The 26,179-nt window shown below is 36.3% G+C and overlaps 1 protein-coding gene across 1 annotated transcript in view; it reads right to left on the bottom strand.

Annotated features, from left to right (window-relative positions):
* Positions 1-204: 204 nt before the first annotated feature.
* Positions 205-26,179, bottom strand: part of LOC107810594 (nuclear pore complex protein NUP205) — a 40,204-nt gene continuing 14,229 nt past the window's right edge. Inside the window, exons 12-45 of the mRNA XM_016635391.2 lie at positions 25,216-25,332; positions 24,905-25,111; positions 23,804-23,905; positions 23,562-23,693; positions 23,043-23,173; positions 22,825-22,944; positions 22,553-22,676; positions 22,157-22,354; positions 19,984-20,102; positions 19,498-19,648; positions 16,035-16,147; positions 15,870-15,951; positions 15,604-15,690; positions 15,414-15,491; positions 15,084-15,287; positions 13,455-13,547; positions 13,262-13,375; positions 12,947-13,117; positions 12,784-12,839; positions 12,637-12,709; positions 12,347-12,537; positions 12,127-12,253; positions 11,916-11,993; positions 7,954-8,115; positions 6,195-6,365; positions 5,984-6,121; positions 3,423-3,566; positions 3,136-3,258; positions 2,923-3,018; positions 2,633-2,770; positions 2,418-2,518; positions 1,506-1,625; positions 1,332-1,431; positions 205-510 (exon numbers count right to left, since the gene is read on the bottom strand). Of these exons, the coding sequence (XP_016490877.2) occupies positions 427-510; positions 1,332-1,431; positions 1,506-1,625; positions 2,418-2,518; positions 2,633-2,770; positions 2,923-3,018; positions 3,136-3,258; positions 3,423-3,566; positions 5,984-6,121; positions 6,195-6,365; positions 7,954-8,115; positions 11,916-11,993; positions 12,127-12,253; positions 12,347-12,537; positions 12,637-12,709; positions 12,784-12,839; positions 12,947-13,117; positions 13,262-13,375; positions 13,455-13,547; positions 15,084-15,287; positions 15,414-15,491; positions 15,604-15,690; positions 15,870-15,951; positions 16,035-16,147; positions 19,498-19,648; positions 19,984-20,102; positions 22,157-22,354; positions 22,553-22,676; positions 22,825-22,944; positions 23,043-23,173; positions 23,562-23,693; positions 23,804-23,905; positions 24,905-25,111; positions 25,216-25,332 (4,245 nt within the window). The 3' untranslated portion in view covers positions 205-426. The remainder of the gene's footprint in view (positions 511-1,331; positions 1,432-1,505; positions 1,626-2,417; positions 2,519-2,632; positions 2,771-2,922; positions 3,019-3,135; positions 3,259-3,422; positions 3,567-5,983; positions 6,122-6,194; positions 6,366-7,953; positions 8,116-11,915; positions 11,994-12,126; positions 12,254-12,346; positions 12,538-12,636; positions 12,710-12,783; positions 12,840-12,946; positions 13,118-13,261; positions 13,376-13,454; positions 13,548-15,083; positions 15,288-15,413; positions 15,492-15,603; positions 15,691-15,869; positions 15,952-16,034; positions 16,148-19,497; positions 19,649-19,983; positions 20,103-22,156; positions 22,355-22,552; positions 22,677-22,824; positions 22,945-23,042; positions 23,174-23,561; positions 23,694-23,803; positions 23,906-24,904; positions 25,112-25,215; positions 25,333-26,179) is intronic.

Genomic DNA, 26,179 nt, shown 5'->3' with positions numbered 1-26,179 from the left:
AACTTTTAGTGTATTGTTTCTCTAATCCCCTTATTCGAATTTCTGATTTCGCCACTACCTGCAACCTAGGAATCATTCACCATAATCACTAGAAAACTCGCAACACCACCGCCCAACTCCAATAAAATTACTATGTCGTCAGTAAAACATTTCATACAGCATTTGGAAAATATATCATAATAATCCAATTCTAATGTACAAACATTTAGAACAAACAAAACAAAACTCCATTGAAATGGGAAATACTAAATTGCACATTACAGCAAGTTGTATGATATACAATATGTACAACTGATTGGAGGATTAAAAAAAATTACAAGACCGACACTGGATAAAAGACGATATACAATTACATTTAAACGACATCCAAACTCATCCTCCCTATGCCAAAATTTAGAAAAGAAAAAGAATGAACAAGATCTCTACTCAAACAGGTGACTTCTGAATCGATATTTCTTTCAGAGAACTAGCTAATCTTCGGAACACCTTAAGGTCATGACCTGTTTTATCCTGCAGACGAATGAAGGATAAAAAATGAAATGCTAAATTCCCATAATTAAGGAACAAGAGACAATTATAAAAAGCATTAGCATGCAGGTTACAAAGTTTAAATATTGCTAGCATGGCTGAACAAGAGAATTATCACAAGCATTTTATTCTTTTTTTGATAACCGAGAAATCCTCAAGGGCCAATAAGCGCACAGTTGAAGACTCAATGAATAAAGGGTTTTGCAGCAGGTTTAGAACCCGTGACACACACATAATCCACATCATGCATTGCGCTCTTACCATTAAAACAAAGCCTTGTGGGTGAGAATTATTACAAGCATTGGCATGCAAGTATAGGAAGTTTGCTGAACATGGCTGCTCGTTGAAGTATGACGGCAGGGACAACATACTAAGAATCATATACATAATACTTAGAGGATTGTTAACTTTAGAAGCTAATTTAGGACTGTATCATAAAAGAATGCAAAACAGTAATATAAACGTCCAAAGCATATCATATTAAGTGGAATGTTTACTTGCGATGGTATTTCTCTTTCCACTTTCTACAGAAAGGAAGTTTTCGCCTTAACTGCCAAAAATATTGTCCTCGTAGTGAAATATAGCAAATGTGCAGTCACTGTGCAGATTGGTCAAAGTAGATGGTATCCAAAGGATTAGAGCAGTATGCCAATCACAAGTGAACCATATGAAAGTAACAGCCAGGAGTTGAGGTCCAACAAACAGAACAGAAACATTGGTCTCCACTAGTGCTGGAAAGTTGGATGTTCTTTAATTTATATTGTTTAGGGTGCAGGGAAGGAGAGGAGTTTTAGTTAGCATACCTCGCTTAAAAGTTCAAGCCTCTCCAAAGCTGAGATTAACTTTCCACAAAGTAAATTCAAGTCGTCTTTTGCGTATGGTTTGGTGCCACATTCAAAAGAACTGCAACGCCCAATTGAAGTTAAGCAAACAGAATTTGCATAACCATGAAAAAAAGAAAAATGTATTAACAATACCTGTCCTGAAAATGGAGAAGGATAATATTCATCACATTTTCCGCCAGTAAAAGTAATAGTGTCATCAGTTTATTCCTATCTCCAATAATCTGGCACATCTCCACCATTGCAATATATCTCCTGGAATATAAAATGATGTGAACAGAGGGACCAATCAAGAAATTAGTCTGATTAGCATACTAACGAGATTTTAGTCATGATAATTATTCACCTCTGAGCAATGTAGACCATCCAGTCAGCACAATAATTGCAAGCAAGACTAAGCATACAACTCTATTTCCAATATTTGATGGAAAGAGAATTTATTTTTTGTATCAGTGTTTATTTAATGAAATAAAAACTAATGCAATTCCTAAGATTTGACCACCCACAGGATCTATTTTGTGTCCTGGAATTAAGGAAATTTCCAAGGAGATATTATGTACTATCATCAGAGCTGGTGCGAAAGATCTGTCTTTTCTATCAGCAATCGAAAGTGAGATAGACCAAAACACAGAGAGTTGGACCGATGGAGTTGTACTAATAGGAAGTTCATTGACACTCAATGAGAAACTTAAACATGAATTAGAAGGAAGCATATTGACATTGAATGATATATACAGGAATTACAAGATAAATAGCATATTTTTCCTAAGCACAGACAGTGTTAGATCATCTAGTCCTCCAATAGAACTATAGATGACATTCCGGAATATGCATATTTGCATCAACAAATCACTACTACCCAGTAAGCCTATCTGAATCTCTCACACGTTACAGCAGAAGGATGAGAAAACAAAATCTTATCCATGCTCTCCCAGTCAGTACCGACCACCCTCCAGCTAGTATTGAAAGTTCAATAATCTAGATCAGAGATCATATTACAACTGGACATGTATCTCTCCTGAAATTGTATTACATGAAGCTGCATACCTTTTCTGAATGTTTTCAGATGACGAAATACAGCCCTTGGGAATACACATGTTAATGATTTCATCCACTTCCTGTCTTGATAATTCATTTATATCTTGGAGCTGGGAAAATAAAGAGATTTAAAGCTAAGATTAATTTTTTTATAAGATAATTATACTCAGATTAAAAGTACAATTTTTATTCTTTATTCAGTAGCCAAAACACAGATCTTTCACCTTGCTAAGCAGTAAATATCTGTCCTCCGTAGCCCTTTCCAATGCTGTAGTCAGAGAGTTCAGAAGAAAACCAAGTAAATTCAAGGTTGGCTGTTGCTGAGCAGCGGAAGCACGATAGTCCATCGGACCATCTGAGACCTGATCCAAATACAGTGAACAAAATTGTATGACACATGCCATTCTTTATTCTCAAGGCAGCAGCAAGAGAAAGAGACATAAGCATTTCATGCCTAACCGTTAAGTTAAAAGTTAATAAGAAGAAAATAGTTAAACAAGCAAAATTGATGTACCGGCAATCTTAAAGACTTCTTCGTTACAAGAAAACAGAGATAAGCGCTCAGGCTAAAGCACAGACGAGAAGCATTCACTTCTGCCTTCCGCCTTTCCTGAAAATAGAAAAGGAAACACAACTGAGAAGAACTATGACTATACAGACTTCAACGTTATAAATATATCTTGCCTCCGGAATACACAATCAAGCTACACCTGGGAGTTCTTATTACCTCCAGAAAACGTATGGATTGGTTTGTAATAAAAGAGTCTGGATCACTAGAGAAAAGAAAACGCATCATCACAAAAAGCCCTTGAACAAAACCATATTCATCACTCTCTTCATATGGCCAGATCTGCACAGATTTACAGTTAAAAGTAGGTCAAGAAGAAGTGTTACATAAGAGAAGGACTAGCAAGTGGTAATTTAAATGGCTAAAACATCAGAATGTACCCATCACTGGGATTGAAATCAATCTAAAAGACAGTAATGCCAAACAAACTTTACACATATCTGTACCTTTGTAAGTATGCCAACCACCAGATTTATTTGTTCCATTGTCAAGTCATCAGCATCAGAAAGATCTTCTCGAAGGATTTGATCAAAAAGTAATTGATGACCTCCTACAAATTCAATGACTTCACGGACAACTTTATTTTTAACCTGCTAGTCACCCACGTAATTAAGATGACAGATTTTAAGATACAAAGTAAAACAATTCCAAAATTCAACAGGAATGAGAAGGTCGAGCACAATCAGGAGTAGCAGAAAACAACAGGAAAATGTTGTGACAAAGTTCAAGGGTCTTAAACTAGAAAATAAAGAATCCTTTATTCTACATACATGTATATTTACATATACGAGTGTATGACACCATTGCGTTAGAATTTTGAAATTTTTCTAATGCATGGTGTTACATACCCACAGTGATACTTGTATATTCCCTCCCTCCCTCGGTCCCGCCCTCCCTCTCCTATATCTAAGTAAAAGGATTTCATTTCACCAAAAGCAGCATTGTCAAAAGCAAAATGTGTAGAAATGTACCAAAGCCCTACAATTCAACAAACGAGCGCATGAAGAAATATACACGAACAATATATGTACAAAGACACCCACATAGACATGTACAAGCAAGAAAACATAACTATACACATAAAAAGAAAGCTTCAACTTCATTTTAGTGATATACATGAAAGAATAATGCAAATAAAAATTTTAATCCAAATTAAATGACTATTCTATTCTTATTTAGTTTCTAATTTCCTATTTCTAATCACAGTCACGGACTCACATTTATCCATAATATACATTAGTATCGTTTTAGCTAACTATATTTAGTATTTCTCACAGTCCTGCAAGAGAGAAAACAGGAGCCTTGTAAGTTAACCTAACTTGATTTTGATACTCAACCTAATTTTTTAACGAATAAGTGAGTGCTTGGCTGCTTGGTTTTGCTGAGGGATGCCCTAAGTGCTAGAGGGTTTAAGTGCACCTCATACATAATGCCTGTGACAACAATGACCAAAGTGGAACCTCTTGAACATAGATGAAATACAAGAAGTGAATGAATCTATCATAGCAAATTGAAAGTACGGAGTATTCAATTAGAAAGTTTTAGACAATAGGAAAGATATATGTGGTCATTTACAGTTTTACCCGTAAAAGAAAAAACATAAACGCATTCATCTATGCATGAGATAGATGTTACATTGTAATGTAAGCTTTGATAGATATACAAACAAAAGCTGGTAGTGTAGCACTTCTCTGTGCTACTTCCATTTCCTTAACTCAACATACAGCTAAAACCTGATTTTCGGATTAAAAACAGTTTTAGATTGCAGCTGTACACTATGCTAACAGTAGCAGTTAAATAACCATCAGTGTCAAAACTTTGCAGAGAAATTCCACGAGGTCCAAAAGATGGAAATAGAATCCTATAGTACCTTGGACATGGAACAACTGCATGCTGCCTACGAGGTGCTATATAGCAAATATACAAAATGTCAACAGATACAACCATGCATACCAACATAGTGCTAGATATTAAACAATGTATATATTTAATTAATATTATCAAGGACAGTAAATATTACTTTAGCTGGCTACATTTTTCTAGTAATTGACCTAGGATGTCATAAGTTTTTTCAAAACTTAAGAAAGATAGCATTTCCCAATGGAAAAGACCAACTACACTACAGAAAAGTGAGGTTAAATGAAGAAAACCCCACGAAAGAAATAAGCTTTAAGGAGATTGTTAATGTTAAACCATTTACTCCATCCGTTCCAGTTTATGTGAACCTATTTCCTTTTTGGTCCGTTCCAAAAAGAATGATCCCTTTCTAAATTTGAAAACAATTTAGCTTAAACTTTCAATTTACTCTTAATGAGAAGCTTTTATAACCACACAAATACTTTTGACCCCTTTTTGACTTGTTTAGGATCACAAATTTCAAAAGTCTTCATTTTTTCTTGAACTCGGTGCCTAGTTAAACAGGTTCACATAAATTGGAACGGAGGGAGTAATTAATATCAAGACATAGTAGCTTCTTCATGACATTTAAGTTCAGCCGTGTTGCATCAATTACTTTATATCTTTTGCATATTCAACTTATATGACAAAAGTCATTTGTTTCTTTCTTAAACTCTGCAATCAACCAAATGCCTCAAAACAAAATATTCAACTTACATGACAAAAGTCATTTGTTTCTTTCTTAAACTCTGCAATCAACCAAATACCTCAAAACAAAGAGTATATGAGTTTATGAATACAATGGGATTGTGGATGAACCTAGTGCTACAGAACTTCAGTCAAAAGGCCTCTCCACTTCTATTTTCCCCTTCCTCATTTTCATGAGCCCATCCCATTCGAAAACAAAGTCTCTTTTAGGAAAAAAAATTATTACATCATGTGCATAAGTGCCAAATTATCAGAAGTGCATTCTTCTTTTCTTTCTACAAAACGTTACTCGCAAGAATTCTATGCACTATTCGCCATCAACAATTTTTTGACTTCAATATGAAATATCTTTTACATGTCTTTACGACTTTATAGTGCATTATATTGAAGAAACGGAGCTAACCTCAAAAAATTCAGATGCATCAACTAATGAAGTAAGTGAAAACACCACTCTCATGATTGGAGCAATGATCATTCGTTGTTTATCAACATCAACTGACAATTCTCTTCCAAATTTTCCATCCAAGCGCCGGTAGCTTCCCTGATAATAGGTTGTAACAATTTAATGAAAAATGTCATTGCGAACTAAAGCACATGAAGAGAGGAACAAATACCTTCAATTGCATACTCAGTGCCCTACAGGCAGAAATATGCTCGAATGCACCCATTGAAAAAAGCACTTGGGCCCCTGATTTCCCATACTTGTGGCTAATTCTCAGAAGAAGAGCAAGTTCCGCTTCAAGAGTGCAGACACGCTGCATTGACTCCAAAGATAGCCCACCATCCTGATAAGGGACTCCAATCAAACTTTTAAAACCCACGAAAAATATATAAACAAAAACAAAAACAAAAAAAATTTAAAAACATATTACATGCAAGTTAATACATAGAATCTGAATTTGTGTCATAAAAGACAAAAAACACTCAAACGGTTTCGGTCAGGTTGGAAACTTAATACACATTTCAAGGGGAGGGGTAAACACACCCCTAATGACGTTGCATCAGTGTTATCAAAGGCGAAAACGCAAAAAAGCTCTAAGGTCCTTTTATCTCTTAAACCGCAAAGCGCAAATAAAGCATGGGCTTTAATATAAAATAAAAAAAAAGGCACAACCGGAGAAAAAGTAAAAATATGCATATGTAGTCTAAGAACAATCATTATAAGCATGAATAACAAATATATGGACAAAGAAATTGAAAAAAAAAAAAAAGATTACGATAAAGTGAAATATCAATTATTTAGTGTTGCCTCTTCAGGATTACGCTCATTGGCAAGTAAAAGTATGACTTAGAGCCTTGATGCGACACTGAAGCGCCCACAAAGCGAGGCGAAGCGCTTAACATGTTTTGAGCCTCGCTTCAGGGCTTAAGCGCGCTTTAAGCGCGCCTTTGACAACACTGCGCTGCATGGACTTTGACATAATCATGACTTTCCCTTGCTTTCATCTTCTTACTCTTCACTGCACTTTGCATACAAAGACTCACTTACACAAGAAAAAAAGGGCAGCCCGGTGTACGAAGAATCCGACATTCACGCAAGGTCTGAGGAAGGGCCGCACCCGGGGTGTAATGTAGGCGGTCTACCCTAACAACCTTTAGTGGAATCAACCACTGGTCAATCCCGTGACCTATAGGTCACAAGGAGACAACGTTTCTGTTGTTCCAAGGCTCACTCACTTATACAAGAAAAAGAATAAAAAGTTTTTCGAATAAGATCCAAAATAACTCTAAAACATCATCATCAACAACCAAAAAAAAACGCAACCTTCTGATTTGTGTGGTTGACACTGGATCTACTGAAGTTGATACAAAAAGTCATATGCTTCATTCATCAACATTTTTTGTTACTCATTTCTTTTGCCATTTCTGGTACTAATAGAAGTCATGGTTTGACTTCTATTACCAAAACAGAAGAATATTAAAATAGAAGTAAGCTGGCTTACTAGGATTTTTCAATTAGCAAAGGAATAAATGTCATAATAAAGAGGCTTTTGCATGTGCTTGAATTACGCTTCAGTTAAATAACGGTATGCTGCACAGCTAAGGAAACAAATACAGGGTAGACACATGAAATAATGACACTCTAGTGAACATACTATAAATTTGGTTATTACTAATTAATAAATAATGACATAACAAAGTGTTGACGACTTAAAAGTGAAACTTGAAGGAAATAATGGAAACCTGTAAACAAAATTTAGTGGAACATATTTTACACCCAAAAAAATGAACTTAGTGGAAAAGAGATCAGATGCTCCAACAGGAAAACTGAGATTTTTATCGCTCTCTATCATGTATAACAGTAATGGTTGACATAAAGGCAAGACTGCCCAGATATCAACAGAGATCTTATGGAGGAGATGGATCAAATACCTGAGAAAAGTTATTGATGCTCACAAGGCAAGACCTCAAAAAGCCTCTGCTTTGCAGTTGGCTCAAGAAAAACTTTTCATGATCAATGCAAATTAAAGCATCCAAAACATAGAGCGAGATAGTCTTTCCAGATTCACTGCCATGGGTTGCATCTTTTATGATCTATTTTTCAAACAAAGCAAAGAACACAGTAAGCTAATGCAGCAGAACAGCAATTTTAATACATATACACCTCAAAATGCAAAAGGAAAATATAGAGTAATGGAGTGTCTGATATGGTGGAAAATGCTTTTACCGCAGGAAATCATTTTTAAGTGTTTGATCGAGTATAGAAGTAGATGACATATGATAATCATAGAAAGTGGAGAATATGATATGAGACTAGTGTTCTGAGCTTTTTTTTTGTTGTTCTGAGGATATTTATGTACTGAACATTGACAACAATGTCAAAGTGATAGCTGAAGAAAGTGATATCGAGTAACATTTGAGCTAGTTTAAAGCAAAGAATTTGCACCAATGACTGAGAGAAGTTACTTTCTCATTTGGTAGAAAATCTACAAAGAAAATATATTCAACAATTCAATGCAACCAAACAACCACCACAATAACACCTATGCTTCAATATGAGCTAGTTGGGGAATTCAATGTAACCAATTACTACAACTTAATTTTTATCAAGGAGAAAAAATTTCGATATTACATTTTCCTTCATATCGAACATACGGATATGTAAATCTTATTATCTCCTGGGCTATGCTACAGAAGAAGTGATAACTAAGGATCCGAGAAGCTTCAAATATTGAGGCTAGCGCTGTGATCAATTAATCAAAATATATTGCACATGTTGTTACGTCATCATTATTTAATGCTCTATGACAACCATTCACACCACGTACTCCCTATTGCAATGACCACCCCCCAATTTACTTATATTTTTCGCCAATGAACCTTCTCCGTTCATACCAAACTTAAAAAATCCACTTCATTAGCAACGTGGTACTCTGTACCTCCTCAATCATGTCCTATAAAAGTTCTTTTGCATTATCCTGATCTTTCTACTATGATCAAAGTTACGAACAATAAAGACGTAAATTTAAATGCCAGACAGAGTACCTCATTAGCCTTTTCCTCCCCTTCTGGAAAGTACATCTTCTGCAATGTTGTTATTAGTAGATTCCATGCTACACATTCCTTGTGAGCCACAACCAACCGGAAGTCCAAGATAAGTCATCGATAGAAGCTCAATTTACTTCCAAGGGCTTTCCCCAAACTGTTTAATGCTATGCAACTCATTCATTCTGATGATCTCACACTTATTCGGATTTATTCTCAGGGAAGCAAAGGGGGAAAGGTCATTATTCAGTCCTACACAGGGTTTTAGGGCTAGGATACCATATTTCAAAAAAATCCTCAGACCCAAAATTGCACAACACTATAGTAGATTGCTCACCAGATGAAGAACCTAAACCATCTCAGCATCAGTTAACAGTTAACTGTCATCCGCTATGTCAATGCCTTCCTCCGTTAGATGTAAGCTCCACCGTGAGATGTAATGTGGAGTAACTGGCTCGAAAAGAATAAGCAAAAGATGCTTTGATGGGAAGCAGGAAACATCTTCTTACCAAAGAACAGACGTATTTAAAATCTACAAATATGGTGTATAATGTTGTTTTGCGAATGACACTGATGTAAATTTAGAGGTTTTGGAATCCTTGCAGTCTTAGAAGATTCCCAGCTTGCAATGGATGAACCAATTCAATACTAGCTTCGAACTGAAAGTTTATCAATAAAATTTTCCTTTTAATTATAACCAAAACAAAAAGATGTAAGCTCCACAGATAACAACATTGTTGCTTTATCCATTAGTTAGCCAAGTACTTTCACGACTAGTACAAACAAAGAGATAAGAAATCACTTGTTATAGACCCCTTGAGCTTCTAAATAACCCTGTGAGACTCCTGTTGATTACGAGTGAAACTTCGAAGTATATATAAAAGTATATTGAATGTTTCCATCTCTCTCCAAATCCATCTTCTCTGTTACAAAGACAAAAGAAATCCCATTTGATACGATGATATAGCTTCTCCATGTTTAATTTGCACAAAATTCCTGACTACCCACCTTTCATCCTGGCGTCCGCTAACTGGATTCTAATGAAAGTCGCAACCAATATTTGTCTTCATTCCACGAAAGCATTCTAAGACGTTTACACTAGTAGTATCTAAGACCTACTCTGAAGGAAAGCAACTATACAAAAAATTTATAAATGCTTCCCACGAGACATAGGTCGGAAGTTTTTTATGTTCAATATCACATTCTTCTTCAGTATACGGGTGATAAAGGATAGGATGTGGCTCCTATCAAATTTCCATATTTCATTTAAATGCAGAGAGGAAATAACTTAGTATATCTCCACAATATTCTCTTTTGTTGTGTTCCAACATTGATGCAAAAACAACATTGAAGCTGTTAACACCCAGAGTTTCGCCTCCCGGACAACTTCTTTCTCACACTCTCCACTCGGAAGTCACTAGCCTACCTCATCTCCCCTATGCTCTCTATTAATAAAATTTATTCACTCTAGCTTTAGCCTCCACTCCAGATCCTCCTAACACATTCACGTAAAAAATTGCCAGCAGCCACTCTTATCTCCTCTTTCCCTCGTATCTGCCCCTCGCTTGTACTCCATTAACAGAATCTACTCCTGTTAGCTTAGCTGATCAAACTAAGAATACCCTCAGCTTTGGTCTCTAAGTAATCTCCTACGTAATGTGTTAGCCATTTTTGTTTTCGTTCTTTCTCCTCAGTTAACCCATGTCTTCCTATTCCCTCTTTAACTCCCAAAGTTTAATTCCCTGGCAGATAGAAACACAGGGCCTCTAGGACATGATAGCCCGTCCCCAATTCCCACCTATGTTACAAGGATCCTTATTTTCCTTGACGTACCCAAAGCGAATGTGTGACATGGGTGAGGACACTTTGTGTATGTTCTTCAAGATACACTAAAGTTAACCAAATAACATATATAAGTACCAATTACTTCCACATACCAGATCATATACATACATGTGGGGCTGTCAAATTTGGCCCAAGCCCAAATGACCCGCCCAACCCACCCAAGGTTGGGCTGGTTATTGACCCGCTCATTTATTAAACTCAATCCATCTTGACCCAACCTATCTCAACCCATTTAAAGTTAGGCTGATTTTAGCCCAAATTAATCCATGAGTAACTTTACCAAAATATCTTAGAAATCACTTCTTTTTTTGTTTGATATGTTATATATGACCATAACAAAAGAAAAAAGTCTTATTTAGTAATTATACAATTCATAAGAAAACAACACACATGTTAAGAGTTGGGTAGGTTGGGTTATGACCCAAATTTTAGCCCATCTTGACCCAGCCAATCTCAGCCCAATTAACTTTTGGACGGGTCAATGACCCCGCCCATTTATTGACTCAACCCATTTTGACTCGCTCAAAATTGGCCCAACCCGCCCATTTGACACCCATACATACATGTAGTGTCCATAAAATATAGTTTCCCATCCCAAAATTGTCTCATTCATCTTCTCATTCTGTTGCAATCTAACAGATTATACTGTATGATCTATGATTCTAGCTAATGAAATGGATCTTATTAAGTTGGTTCTGTATTCAAATCCAACAGTTCTATAATCCTAATTAGCAACACCGTTTAAATAAATTGACAAGTACTTAATTACCATTAATCCATCACAGCATACAAATGAGAATATTCAAGTTACTGATAACATTGTCTCGTTGGGTTAAGGGACAAGCTTAAAGATCCTAATTAGCTTCAACAGGCTTGTGGGCATGCAGAAAGGAGAGAGAATTGAAATGCAAATATTTATATACCATAGGATCAAGACATTAAGACCAGCATCAGAAGATACAACAAATAAAATTAAGAATTTAATTTCATCTGTGTATACCCACCAGATCTAGAAGTGATTGAGCTTCCTTCCTTATTATTGAAAAATTTGCATGTGCCATTTCAGACTGATCTTTGACAATCTGTTCATGTTTAAGGCGGAACAGAATTAAAAAATGAAGAAAGAACTTTCTACATCATTGTGTTAAATTGATCCAGTAAGAACATAACAAGAGGGAGGTGCAAAGGGGGATTTCCCCACTAAGATTGTATAACCTTTTCCAGATCCAGATCTCCATTTTCCTGTTCATCCATTGTCAATAATTGCAGAACTGTGGTTGGAAGATCAGGATCAAGCATATGCTGACAGTACTGGATATAGCTAAGGAGCAAAGCGTATTGGCTGTAGTCAGGAAACATACACCAAAAGTCAGAACTTCCTTTGTTTCTATAGCAAAGATAAAGGAATGGAGAAATCAAATATGAAGCATTATACCGCCTCCTCAATGCTTCTGATGATTCGTTTCTAAGAATTGCTAGTATGAGCTTGAATAGAATAGAGTGGCATGCTCCATTCGATAATTGTTTTGTCATCATGATGTCAAGACAAGTGACAGTATCATTGTTTAAACCACTAGGGCATAAGAACCTTTCATCACGTAGCTTGGCCATGCATGTGAGACCAACCTAGACAAATATCTTAAACAAAATAAGGACAATGATCGAGGTAACTTAGATACAAGGTGCCGCAACTTCAACAAACCAAGAAGATGAGATAAGTGCAACCTGCGTCAATATCAGTGCCATCTTCAATGAACAGTCAGGAGAACCAGAAGCACTGAGAGAAGCATCTAGCAACCTATGCATGGAAGTAAAGGTTAGACGGGATCACAGGTTAGCAAAAAAATGAAAAAAAATGAAATGGTCACCCACTGAAATAATATTTCAGAACGGTTGGGAAGAGAGGATATTTTTCTGGAGGCCGAGACCTAGCAAGAAAAATTGCATAAACAGGATATGTCAGCCCAACGCACTCACATATATCAGAGCATATCGATGAGTTGAAAACAATGTGACAAAGGAGAAGCAATGTCACCTCAACAATTTGAGACCAGCCAGTTAACATATGAAGCTGAGCTGCTTGTTCTTCAAGATTTTTGTTGTATCTCCAACCCCATCGTAACAGTTGTTGAATTGTATCTCGAATTTCATTAAGCTCAACTTCACCATTAAAGGAGCTATTCTGGGGATCAAAAAAGTTGTACTTCTGAAAGAGGGATCAAAATTTAAAAGAACCGTTATGTAGCACCTCCACTGGGTAAAAGCAATCTCACTTGGCTAAAGGGATCTTACAAAAATAAAGGTGACAAAACAAAGGAAAAGTGTGGTGCGGCGATAAAAAATACTGCACCTGCCATAATTTGTCACGAAATGCAGCTAGATCAATTAAACGGTCTCCACGCTCTGAGTAATAGTAAACACCACCTTTTTCAGAAGTAGCAGGATTGGTAAGTATATCTTCAGCCTGCAGAATGCCAGAGAATGAAAAGCCTACGCCCAGAAAAATCAAGGAAAAACTGATTCAAACACAATATGGTTCTTACCAGAAACCCATATTTCGCGCTCGAAACAGCTTGTGAAGATTTCAACAAAGTATCAGGAGATTTAAACTGGACAACTTCAAGCAACTCCAATACCTATACATGAATGCAAAAGGAAGTTGTTCTAACTTGCTTTAATAAAGAAAATAGAAGATACTTATCCAAAAAATATTAAGAATAAAACAGAAGGCAAGAAGAAAACACAAATGACAAGGAAGCAATACCACAATAACGGCTCATTTAGTTACCAGGGTTACGAAAATCCCAGTATTAAATTTGGTATTACTTTATACATCATTTGGTTGCATTTTTATTTTCGATGTTGAAGACATCTGCTAGGTTCGATTCTTACTGTTGAAGACATCTCCTAGGTGGCATTTCTTTAAATTTGAAGACATTTTAGATGAGATGGTCATGGTCAGAGACTTTAACATTGTATTGAAACAGGCTAGATCCTAGGTTCGATTCTCACTGCCACCTGTTATCAAAAAATTGTTTATGTGCGTGTTGAATACATAACTAAGTATATAAAGGTGTGTTTTCTCTAACTGTTTAACTTCACGTGAGACGGTTACATCTTTCCACATTAGTTAAAAGTAATACAGGTATAATTGTATACCACATCCATTGTGAGATAACAATCAAAGGATTAGCCAGATGTAGATAAAACAAATAACATGGCAAATGGCCCTTCCGCCAAAGCCCTTTCCAAAAGTTACTTCATCCCAATTTATGTGATGGTATTGACTGGGTACCGAGTACAAGAACAAGAGATAGATTTTCTTAAATTTATGGTCTAAAACATGCCAACAACATTTCTGTTGCTATAAATTATTTCATTAAGGGTAATATGATGAAAGTTTAAAGTTAAATTTTCTCTAAATATAGAAAGTTGTCGTCCTTTTTGGGACAAACGTAGACCTAGATGATAACAAGGCCTTTCATCCTCAATGAAGAAGAAGTAGAGACCTGGCTTTCATTTTGTCTGTTAAAATGTAAGGTTTACCTTTTGTTCTTGAGAATTGGCTGGGTATAGCGGGAAGGAGTTTGACAATCTAGTTGCATATCAGCTAAAAAGGAAAGCTTCACATAAAATGGGACAATGGGAATGTACGCAGGTCAAGTTTATCCAGAAACAAAAATCTATCCAAGTTTCTCCAGTTTAAAATCAAACTTAGATTATACACCATATATCTCATTTTTAATGCAATGAATGAAGCAAATCATAAAGTATTAATCTCAGCATTATAATCCAACGATTATTAGTCCCAGTATCACAATCCTGCATTATAATCCCATCATAATTTTGTCCGCAAAGAAACGACCACCAAAGGGTTTGAAATTGCAGTCACAGAATCATTATAAATACTTGATAGTAGTAAAAGCTATAATTTGGTGCACAGGTTTAGGAGCGACTTATACATGACACAAGTGCATACTATCAAAGGGAATCAACATCAGAGGGTGGAATTTCAACATGGCATCAGAGCAGGCAGGGTTTCTAGGTTCAACTCTCACTGCCACTCATTATCAAAAAAATGCCAAAAGAATTCCATGTTTTGATGAGATGGTCACACACTTCAATAATACTCCTGAATAAACTCATGACACAATGAGCAGTGAAAACTTCACCTTAGCCTTACTAATCATTCTGGCTCCATTCATTGCAGGACTGCTTTGATGATTGGGAGAAGATACACCGAGATCAGCATCATATTCAAAAATTCCGTCCCCAAATAATTGAGATAAGATACTATGACAAGCTTCTCGATGGGTGGAACTAGACATATCAGCCGCATGTAATGCTACTGTTAGCAGCTTCAACAGCCATGCTCTCTGAAGAAACAAGGGAGATGTGAGACAAATGAATTAGATCAGGTAAGCAAACTTGGATAATAATTTAAGCATATTTACCTTGTTAAATAGAAGAAAGAAGGAAGAACTACTAGCTCAAAAACAGACCTGATGAAGGGAACTGACGCGAAGTGCCTGACTACTATTCCTTTTGGGTAGTGGAGCAATACCAATTATATCCAGATGCTGTAAAGATAAAATTTAAACAAACAACTGAGACAACATTGATCAAGAAGAAAGTTTTTCTAAAATGTGAATAGATAACATAATTTCAATCTATGTATTAGTTGATATGCACCTTCACAAAAAACCAATACTTTTTGGTGCTTAACAAATCCATCATAGGACCACAAGTCAGGGGATCTGTACATAACTCATAAAGAAGCTGCATATAGTAACCAATTATAAGCACGCCAAAGTTAAAGGAGTTATAGCAGTTTTCAAGAATATAGACTGACAAAGCCTCTGCGGCTTAAAGTCATTAGACAATCCCTTTTCACATGAAAAGGCATTAAACAAGAACATACAAATTACAATGCAATACGATGGTCAAACCATTCAAACCTGAAATGCAAATTCATGGAGCAAAGCATTGACATCAGTCTTCAAAAGATTCTCCATCACATCAAGAATGACCTTCAAGCAACTGCAGTAGAAAGAAAGGAATTTCAAGCCCTTGAGTAAACAAAGGGGCACGGGAATAGAAAAAACATGTCAATTGAATAGAACCTATAGTGAAATTTTGGCTGAAGCATGGTCCTCTCCACAGGGCTATCAACATCAAATTTGAGTAATAGATGTGCGATATTCGGGGCAGGCCGGCTAATATTATCAATAAGTAGCTGCAATTGAAACCGGAGAATCAGTCAATGATCCTAACCAAAATTTAGAAGAAAATAGAAGGAAAAGAGCACTAGCTTTGACCGATTTCATTCTTTAAAATCAAAAGTGAAGATAATTAAAAGTACTAATTAATTTTTTGATTGGAAAAAGAAGATTTTATTGATATCCAACATCAAGTCAATGCTGGTGAGTATGTACAATATAGCACCACTACATGTCAGGTAATGTGCTCAAACAATCATGGCTTCTACATCATTAAATGAAGCCATATTACACCAAAAAGAAAGCGAAGAAATACATCTGTATTTGAGTATAGTTTTTGAGAAATGGAAAGTTTTATAAAATCAGCAGCACTAAGAAAATGCTGAATTACATACAAGTGAACAAATAACAAAACAAAATCCTATTCTAATCTTATAAATCTTATTCTAATCTTATAGGGATTCTAAGAGGCTAAGTATTGATTCTGCTTCTTCTACGAATTCCTTTTTGCACAAAAATGAAAACAAAAGTGTACGCTTAAATTTGATTTGCTGGATTGAGCATTCTTTGGCTTCGAAACATCTGGCATTTCTTTCCTTCCATACGGTACACCAAATACATGCCGGTATTCCAGCATGTATTTGACTGTAGTTACAAATACTTTTCAGGATGCTACATCTATGCCTAAGTAAGAACATCTCTTTTTATTCAAACAGATAAGGCAAAGTCGTTCAAGGAACCAGAAGCTTTGGAAAAAGGTACTCCCTCAATCCAAATTTATGTGATGGTGTTTGACTGGGCACGGAGTTTAAGAAAGAAAGAAAAAAAGGAAGGAAGAAAGATTGATTTTGAAACTTGTGGTCTAAAACAAGCCTTAGAAATTTATGTGGCTATAAGCCATCTCATTAAGGGTAAAATGAGAAGTTTTAAGGTAAATTGTTCCTGAATATAAAAAGGTGTCATTCTTTTTGGGACAGACTAAAAGGAAATAGTGTCACATAAATTGGGATAGAGGGAGTACAACACTACAACTTAATTTCTTCTTAACGTTCCAAGTTCAGGAACCCACTGATTATGATTGCCTAAAGAAAGAAAAAAGAGAACTTCACACCTTTATTAAAAAAGGAAAGAACTTCAAACTAATAAACAAGACACAGGGAAGCTTAATATTTAAATTAGGGATCAGGACTCAAAAAACTCGCGAAGGAGAGAAAGGGCATGCTACATTTTGTAAGGAAAAATAAATGTATAGGTTACAAATATAAAATGCAGAAATATGTGAAATTGAAAGCACATAACAGTTACAGTGTTATCAAAGGCGAAAAGCGCAAAAAAGCTCCAAGGTCTGTTGGGCCTTTTAGCGTGTTATAAGAGTAGGTTAGAGTCCCACATTGGTTGGGGAATGGACTAGTGGTCTCCTTATATGGACTTGGGCATTCCTCCCCTCATGAGCTAGCTTTTGGGGTTGAGTTAGGAGGCCCAAGTGCCATATCTTTACACGGTATCAGAGCCAGGTTCATTCCCGTTTGGGACCCTGTGATATATTGTCCACGCTCCAGTTGGTGGTCTGGGCGTGCGAGGGGGTGTTAGAGTGGGTTAGAGTCTCACATTGGTTGGGAAATGGACTAGTGATCTCCTTATATGGACTTGGGCAATCTTTCCCTCATGAGCTAGCTTTTGGGGTTGAGTTAGGCCCAAGTGCCATATCTTTACAAAGCGCAAATAAAGCGTGGGTTTTAGTGAAAAAAGGCGCAACAGGAGAAAAAGCAAAAATATATATATGTAGTCCAAGACCAATAATTATAAGCATGATTAACACATATGCAGACAAAAAAAGTTGAAAAAGAATTATGATAAAATGAAATATCAATTGTTTAGTGTCGCCTTTTCAGGCTTACATTCATTGGCAAGGAAAAGTATGCCTTATAGCCTTGATGCGACACTGAAGCGGCCCCAAAGCAAGGCGAAGCGCTCAACATGTTTTGAGCCTCGCTTCAGGGCTTAAGCGCGCCTTTGACAACACTAAACAGTTATAAAAGCTAACTGCAGAACTATAACACATCATAGCGGGCAGACACTTATCTTGACATCCCAAGGGAACACATAATATTACCATTTCTAAATATATATTGTTAATGAGGAACTAAGATATTCGATCAACATATGCAATTACCATAGCAAGTTCTTAGAAATTGATGCTATTGATTGTTTTTAATCATAGTTTCTCAAAAATAACTCATTTTACAAACATCTGGAAAAATTCATAGGTTTACAGAGTGGGGTGGACACAATAAGGTGCCAAAGAAATAACAGTGGCATCTATAAGGTGAATACATCATACAAAATCCTGAATCAAGCTAGCCAGCAGATTAATAACTGGCCTTGGAAGCATATATGGAAAATCAAGATTCCCTATAAGGTGGCATGTTTTTCTTGGTTACTAGCAAAGGAGGCTGTTCTGACACAAGACAATCTTATAAAGAGAGGGATTTAATTGTGCTCAAGATGTCACTTATGTGGAGAAGATGTTGAGACAATTAGCCATATATTTTTACATTGCAAGATAACTGACCAGTTATGGAAGATCTTTATTAATCTCAGGGGCATAGCTTGGACAATGCCTAGTAAGATTACTAAAGTTCTTTTCAGTTGGGATGAAGCTGAAACTGGAGCAAGAGACAGAGATAGATGGAGAACTATCCCAGCATGTATTTGGTGGACAATCTGGAAAGAAAGGAATTCCAGATGTTTTGAGGATAGAAGAAATTATGTGCAGAAGATCAAGCTTAATTGTGTTTTGCTTTTTTGCTTTTGGTGTAACCAGATCTACGCAGAAGATATTGTTTCAATCCTAGATGTCTTAGAATCTTGTTAGGTCTGAGGTCCAAGTTTTTTTTCTTTTGGCTACTCACTTATAAATACGGTTTCAGTACAACCTATGTACTGATTTTATTATAATATACAAAATGTTACCATCTCAAAAAAAAAAAAAAAAAAATCATTTTATTTGCATATTCTGCATATAGCAATGCATATTCTGCATATAGCAATGCATTCCCTTCTTCGAAGTTAAACTAGAAAGTTCAAGTTCCTCTAATAGTACATTGTTTAAGTAGATTAGGGTTACAATTATACAGTATCATACCAAGTAAAAAAGAATACAGATTCCACCTAATTCAATGTTTCAGTTAAACATTCCAGTCATTTGATGGCACTTTTTGCCCTTCTACCAACTATTCTATATTGCATCCTTCTCCGTCATTCCCATCAGTCCAGTGAAACTTGGCTACAGAATACAGGATCCCTATTTGCTAGATTAAAATCTTCTCACCTTCCAATTCTGAAGGTCTTAGATCCAGGAACTTACTTGCAGTATGAGAACACCTGAATCTTCACGGGAGTCCTCAATAATTTGACATTCTTCAGATCGCAGCTCTAAGCAGGCAGCATAATCCTCAATCAAGCTCCCTGCAGCATTGGATTTTATGAGCAACTGAACAAGTCCAACCATGCGAGAACTGCCATAAAGCACCATCAACGTCAGAAATTGGTACTGTAACATGAGACAATGCATCCTTTCTTAATTCTAAATATGATGCTACATTTCTTCTTTCGATTGCCCTAAAATAGTTTGTGCTTTCAGTAAAAACTAATTAGAAGGGAAAGAAAAAAGGTGGGAACTGTAAAAGGTAAATGCCCACATTTGAGTTGGTAACAGAAATATCATTGGCGTGAAGGAACAGAACTTCAATCAATGCATTTAATCATGTTGTTTGAACAATTGGAACTAAGAGAATGACAAACATTTGGGGCTAAGGAAGTAGAAATGAAAAGGCGAGGATGAAAGTATTACCTTAGGATGTTCATTATTTTGATAGAGGATTGTTGAACACGGGGCTGCAAATCATATCTGACATACTCCAATAAAGCCACAACTTGGTTCTGATCTTGTGAGAGAATGACATCCAGAGGCTGCATAAACAAGAACCACCAGTTAGACAATGAGATGACAGCAAAAGAAGGTAAGAATATGCAGCCAAACAACTCGACCAAATCATATACTCCCTCCGTTTCAATTTATGTGAATCCATTTGACTGGGCACGTAGTTTAAGAAAAGAGAGAAGACTTTTGAATTTGTGGTGTAAAATGAGGCACATATATTTTGTGTGGCTCTAAATCATTGCATAAAGGTAAATTGTTTCCAAATAAGGGAAGAGGTCATTCTTTTTGGCACGGACTAAAAAGGAAATAGGTTCACATAAATTGAAACAGAGGGAGTATAAGTTTTAGTGCATACACATAATCACGTGCAACATGTTTCATTTTAAGAATATTCATTGTAGTAACATTGATTCGTTTAATATCATTTACTCTCCATCTACGAAAATATTTCCCTAATGTTCTTCCACGGAAACACCTGTAACTACTCGAGAATTGAACATCAAATAGTGCTGCTAGTGGCAAAGACAACATGTTACCCTGTAAAGTGGCATTGATAGTAAGTAAAACTAAAAGCATGGCCAAAACTATTCCTGTATGTTCTGGCCACTATGGAACCAGTGTCCACTTGAAAAAGGTTCAAAAATTAACATGCTTGCATAAAATCTTATTAACAAATAACATTACAAGGTCTCTAAGGAAAAAAGAAATTGTATTAGCAGAAAATACAGCAAAAAAGGGGTGGCAGCTACCCATCTATAAGAAGTGTAGTGTAAGAGACCTAGAATATATACCAAAAAACCTAGCCAAGACATTCAAGAAACCAGATTCTAAATCATTTAATATAACAGAACTAAGAAAGTGCGTCAAGAGTTACAGATTGTGAAATTTCCAAACATCATCTTCTTTTCTGATAATTTAAAATAACCCGTCCTAGATTCAGTATCTTATGATTGGTTTTGTTTTAATATCTACAGCCCTATATTGGCCGCTCTACACTAACCAGTAACCACCTGTAGTGAATGATTTGCTTAATCATTTCCCAGCCCAATTTTTTTAAAAGCTAAAAGCACAACAAAGCGACAAGATTCATAGTGCTCGAAGCCAAAAGCGAGAAGAAAAGCGCATGCTTCTACAAAGGCAAATGCACAATTATGAGAAACTAAAGTATATCAAACATAATCAAACATAACAAAAACTAATTTTTTTGAGAAACTAAATTAAAGTCTAATTGATTTCAGCATCCAATATACAGTAATGCCGAGGTTAATCCAACTCCTCAAAGCTCAGATTCAAAAGAGCGACCAATTCTGATTAGAATCACACTTTGTGCACCATTGTTTGAAGCCCAAACTTCTCTAAAGCACATGGCTTTATCAATGAAGCAATAACCCCACGTTCCACATCTCTTCAACGCTTTAAACGACGAAGCGATGGCTCTTAATTAGATTCGCCATCTCTGTTCGGATGATGTAATGTTCTCACGAAAAACAGTTTCCAAACCTTGAAATTATTCATCATGTTCATTCAATTGGGATGAATAAAATTGGTGAACAACTATGCTGCTCACTATTTAATCCCAGTAGCTTGAGGGAATAATCAAGCAGATTTCTCACAGAAAATAACATCTGCCCTCAGGGGGACACAATTATTCTCCATTTTAAGGTATGAGAAAAATATTGTCAAAATTATAGACAACCATTGACCCAACAAATTATTTCATTAAATTTCCCATCATGTAAAACAAAGACAAAAACTTTTGGTATTGACAAGTTTTATTATGAACAAACATAGAATAAATAAAATAATCTGAATAAAAATAAAAACGGGTAGTGTGAATTAACATGAACAGTCACTACATATATCAGACCAAAGTGACAGCATCTATGCTAGACCGTTTTAACTAGTTGCAAAGAAAACAACAACTATGACACTTTACAATAGGTATAGGCAGTAATCTGTGAATAGTGGTTACACTAAAATTAGCAAAACATTATATTCATTCAAGTTAGCAGCTTCTTCCAGTGGAGGTCAGGCTACAGAAAACAAAAGGCAGGAAACTCGAGATGAAGTTTAGGATCCTTACTTGATACAAAGGACGCCAAAAATCAGACACAGCTAAATCTTTCTCCAATACGAGATTTACAATTTCCAGAGAAAGCAGGACAGCTTTTTCAAGAAGTTGCCCGTAAATTTGACTTGTTCGTTCACCGATTAGATAATTGACTCCTGGTGAAAGAATACTCATGATATTCCAAAACACTGTTTTACCACTCATAAAATCCTGCGTAACAGCAAAAAGAATTTACATAACTCATGTTGCCAACGATAAGTATGGCAATAGTAACTTATAGCATACAAATAATAGCAAATACTTACTAGATATGAATAGGACAAAGAGACACTAAAACAAAATCAGATTGCATCAACAGGACAAAGAGACACTAAAGTAAAGTAACAGAGTAGTTTGAGGAAGTAATACTTTCATCAATTCTATTAAAGGCAGCTGCATCTGCAGCGGCGTAGATTGCCCTGCTTCTGATAGCTGAGATTGGTCCACGACACTGTCAATATCCTCATCTCTGATACTATACATGCTCAGCATCCTGCATATAACATTATTGGACATGAAAGTCAGCAACTTCTTTCATAAATCTATGAGTAAATCTTAAACCCCTCATAGACAAGGCCCAAGAGAGAAAAAGATAAAAAAATGTACAAAGGGCCATAGAGGAAATTGAGATAAAGACTTACATCTGGAAATGTTTGAGGCAAGCTATGACAAGTTGCCACTTTTCACACGGATCAGCATAAGCTCTCTGTGGGAATGGCCCAAAGACATGATCATAAATGAATTTAAAGATGCCAATGAATCTGCAGAGGTGTAACTCGGAATGAGAAATGATACAATTCCCGAAAAATATTAACTAGAAACCATGTTATGGTACATGTAATCGCTAAAAGCCCAATACCTATGCCCTCTATCACTAACATCATTTTCAGCGGCAATAAGTGTATTCAACAAGTTAATGAATGATATAGTTGAAGGATATTGCTCCCTTCTAGCTTCTATTTCATTCAGCTCAAATCGCATATCATAAACCTGCAAGAAACAAGTTTTGGATGAGATAGTTCCCCTTTAAAAATAGACGAAACAGAGGGAAGATGGGAGAGAATAAGGAATTGCCTTGGGAAGGCAAATGTCAATACATTAGACCATGAAAAGCAGTCGCCTTATCAGAAAACCCAAAATTGCAACTTCATTCAAGCAGAGTGATGGTCTAATCTTTTAATTTATTCCACCGGCCACCCACCCATTCCAACCCCTCCCAGCAATACAGATCCAACAGAATCGAGCTCTACTTAATCAAATAGCTTGACCTCTTGTACACGGGATTTTCCCAACTATATAATAAAATGATTACTTTATTATATATAAAAAACAAGACACATAGACTGCCAATCCAATAAAATAACACAGACACACCAACCTGTGTTGTCAAGGGTTGTGTTGTATTCCCAACAACTACAGGTAGATCATATTGCTCTAAATACCTCCAAGTTGTATCTTTCATAACTGGTGATACTTGAACAAAAGTAGCTATCGCATTTCTTAATGCACCCTATTAATCACAGGCACAAAAATAATTAGTAGCAGAACTCAGTGGCAACATATAAGCATGAAACTGAAAGAGCAACTGAACCAAAAGAGACGAGAAAATAGAGGACTTGCCTTAAGATAGGGAGGGACATTTTCATAACCAAGGAGCTTGAACAACGGCTCGATATCAGGGAACCAATTCTTCCTTTCTACGGGATTCGCGTTTTCAACAACCTGCACCACACAAAAAATCATCTCAAGTCTGTTATATCCGCGCACCGGAGCAGAAAAGCGTACATAGACTGAATTTCCGTTACAATCTCCTAAAAATAAATCAAAATCAGATGTTGAGAGATCTCTTGATTAATCACTTGAGAGAGAAAAATCCATGACCTTCCATACAAAATATTATTTCATCTCTATCTCAGTGCATTATAGGGTTTAGTTGAGGTACAAAAGCTGTTCCTCCGCCGGCCTTTTTAGCTAAACAGAGGTATCTCTATTATCTCTAACCTGCTATCAAAACAATTAGCATCTTACAAAATTTGTTAGACCACACTAACTATAAGTAGGTTATGTTGAGAAAATTAACTGCCCCCAGTCCCCAGGGCTTTTAGTCTAGTGGTACATGTGTAGGCGCACGTCACGGGTTCGAATCCTAAAGTAGACAAAAGCCTGATATTTAAGTGGAGAAGGGTAGAGGGCCGGGCCCATTATCCACCGAGTTTCCAACCTAGCACCGCTGGCCCTCGGGGATTCTCCTTATCAAAAACGAAGTTGAGAAAATTAACTATGAATTAAAAATTAACTGATTAAATAAATATCAGAAGCCTATTATTTATCCAATTCTCTAAGATATTATAAAATTAATTTAACCACGAGGTTTGCAGTTTATAGTACCCAACATTCATTAGAAACTACCAGGGCTTCCCACCAAAAACTGATTATCGATTATTTTTCACAGAAAGAGTGCAACGTGATGTTTTTACATAAAGCCAAAGTAGTACACATATAAAATGCAGGGAGTTTCAGACTTCGTGGAGGCTAAATACCTAGGTAATTTTGAATATATAACTGAAGATATGTTCCCATGCAAAGGCTCCCCAAAATTAAGACATGAAATTAGTTGAGACACAAAGGAGATAACGTTTCCACCACATTACATTCTAGTCTATAAAGTGAAAACTGTAAAGAACATAGACAAAAATGAGCTAGGCCAGTGATATCACTCACCTTCTGCAGAACATTCAAGTAAGCAACAAGTGCTTTGGCATCTCCTTCCTGTATCTCTGGCAAAACTGCGCCAGGACTTTGCACAGCTTGTTTGAACTTTTCCTCATAAATTGATAAACAATCAAATAAAGTGCTCCATCCGATAGAACGGAATGTCTTTCCCTGAAGTAACTCAAAAACTTTGGAAGCACCCTCAGCACTAGAAGCCTGGGTTAGATGCATGACAATCACAAGACTTAGTTGAAGCATGCTTATCTCATTAGAAGGTATGAAACTTTTACCAACTTGACAATATAGCCAAACTTACTTACCAAGGTACTCAGCATTCTCAAAAATGCTACAAGTGTTTGAAAGTTAGTGTGATCCTCCCCGGCAAAGTTGACAAATGTCCATAGAACATCATTACCAGACAGCAACTCGGGTTCTCTCTAATGAAAGATCACAGACAAGGAAGTCAAAGTAAGACGATAACAATCATACGGGGGAAAAGAACACAAGAAAGATGGAACAAGAAAAAGCAATTTGTAACTTCTGTCTCCACAATTTCATGTTTTTTAACTTCTTTTAAAATAATGGTTGTGAGTTGTGAGAGGGCCATCTTGCATGCATCTTGACAGCTTCACTGGATACTTGTATCCTCCTATCAGTACAGCATAACCAATGCCCCACCAAAGCTTAGGCAGATGGGAAGAAATAACCCAGCAATTCTGTATCTACTGGGATTCGAATCTTGGTCTTCCATTGCTTTCTTTTTTTTATAACGGTGGTACACGGTCCAGCATCTGCACACCTCGATTATTCCACCGAGTATTTACTACCTCCCACCAGCGCAGGTACGGAGTAACTCTATCTACTAAAGCTTAGCTAGACGGGAAGAAATCAGTTAGTGTTTTTTTATCTCTAATGGATTTAAACCCTGCTTTTCAAGGTTTGCACCCATTTCATTGACCACTAAGTCACACCATAAGGTCTTGATCTTCCAGGGCTTTAATTCCAACTTCATTGACTGTGATGCCACAACTTTAGTTTCGTCACCACAACCTCATTCTTAACAGAGACTCACTAAAATTACCTCAAGACAATGCAGACACCATGTACCCCGACGTCGATGAAACAATCCTTAACGGCCTTCAAAAAATACATAAAACATCTACTGGAACGGGTCAATCTCACTTCGTAACAGGTTTAAGAAGATAGATTACCTTGTAATAAGGAGTCATGCAACAGTGCAGATCGACTTCCCTTTAACAGCCTAAAATATGTAAAAGGTATCAA

Source organism: Nicotiana tabacum, chromosome 21 (genome assembly GCF_000715075.1).
Source record: "Nicotiana tabacum cultivar K326 chromosome 21, ASM71507v2, whole genome shotgun sequence".
Lineage (NCBI taxonomy): Eukaryota > Viridiplantae > Streptophyta > Magnoliopsida > Solanales > Solanaceae > Nicotiana > Nicotiana tabacum.
This window is presented reverse-complemented; position numbering and strand designations above follow the sequence as displayed.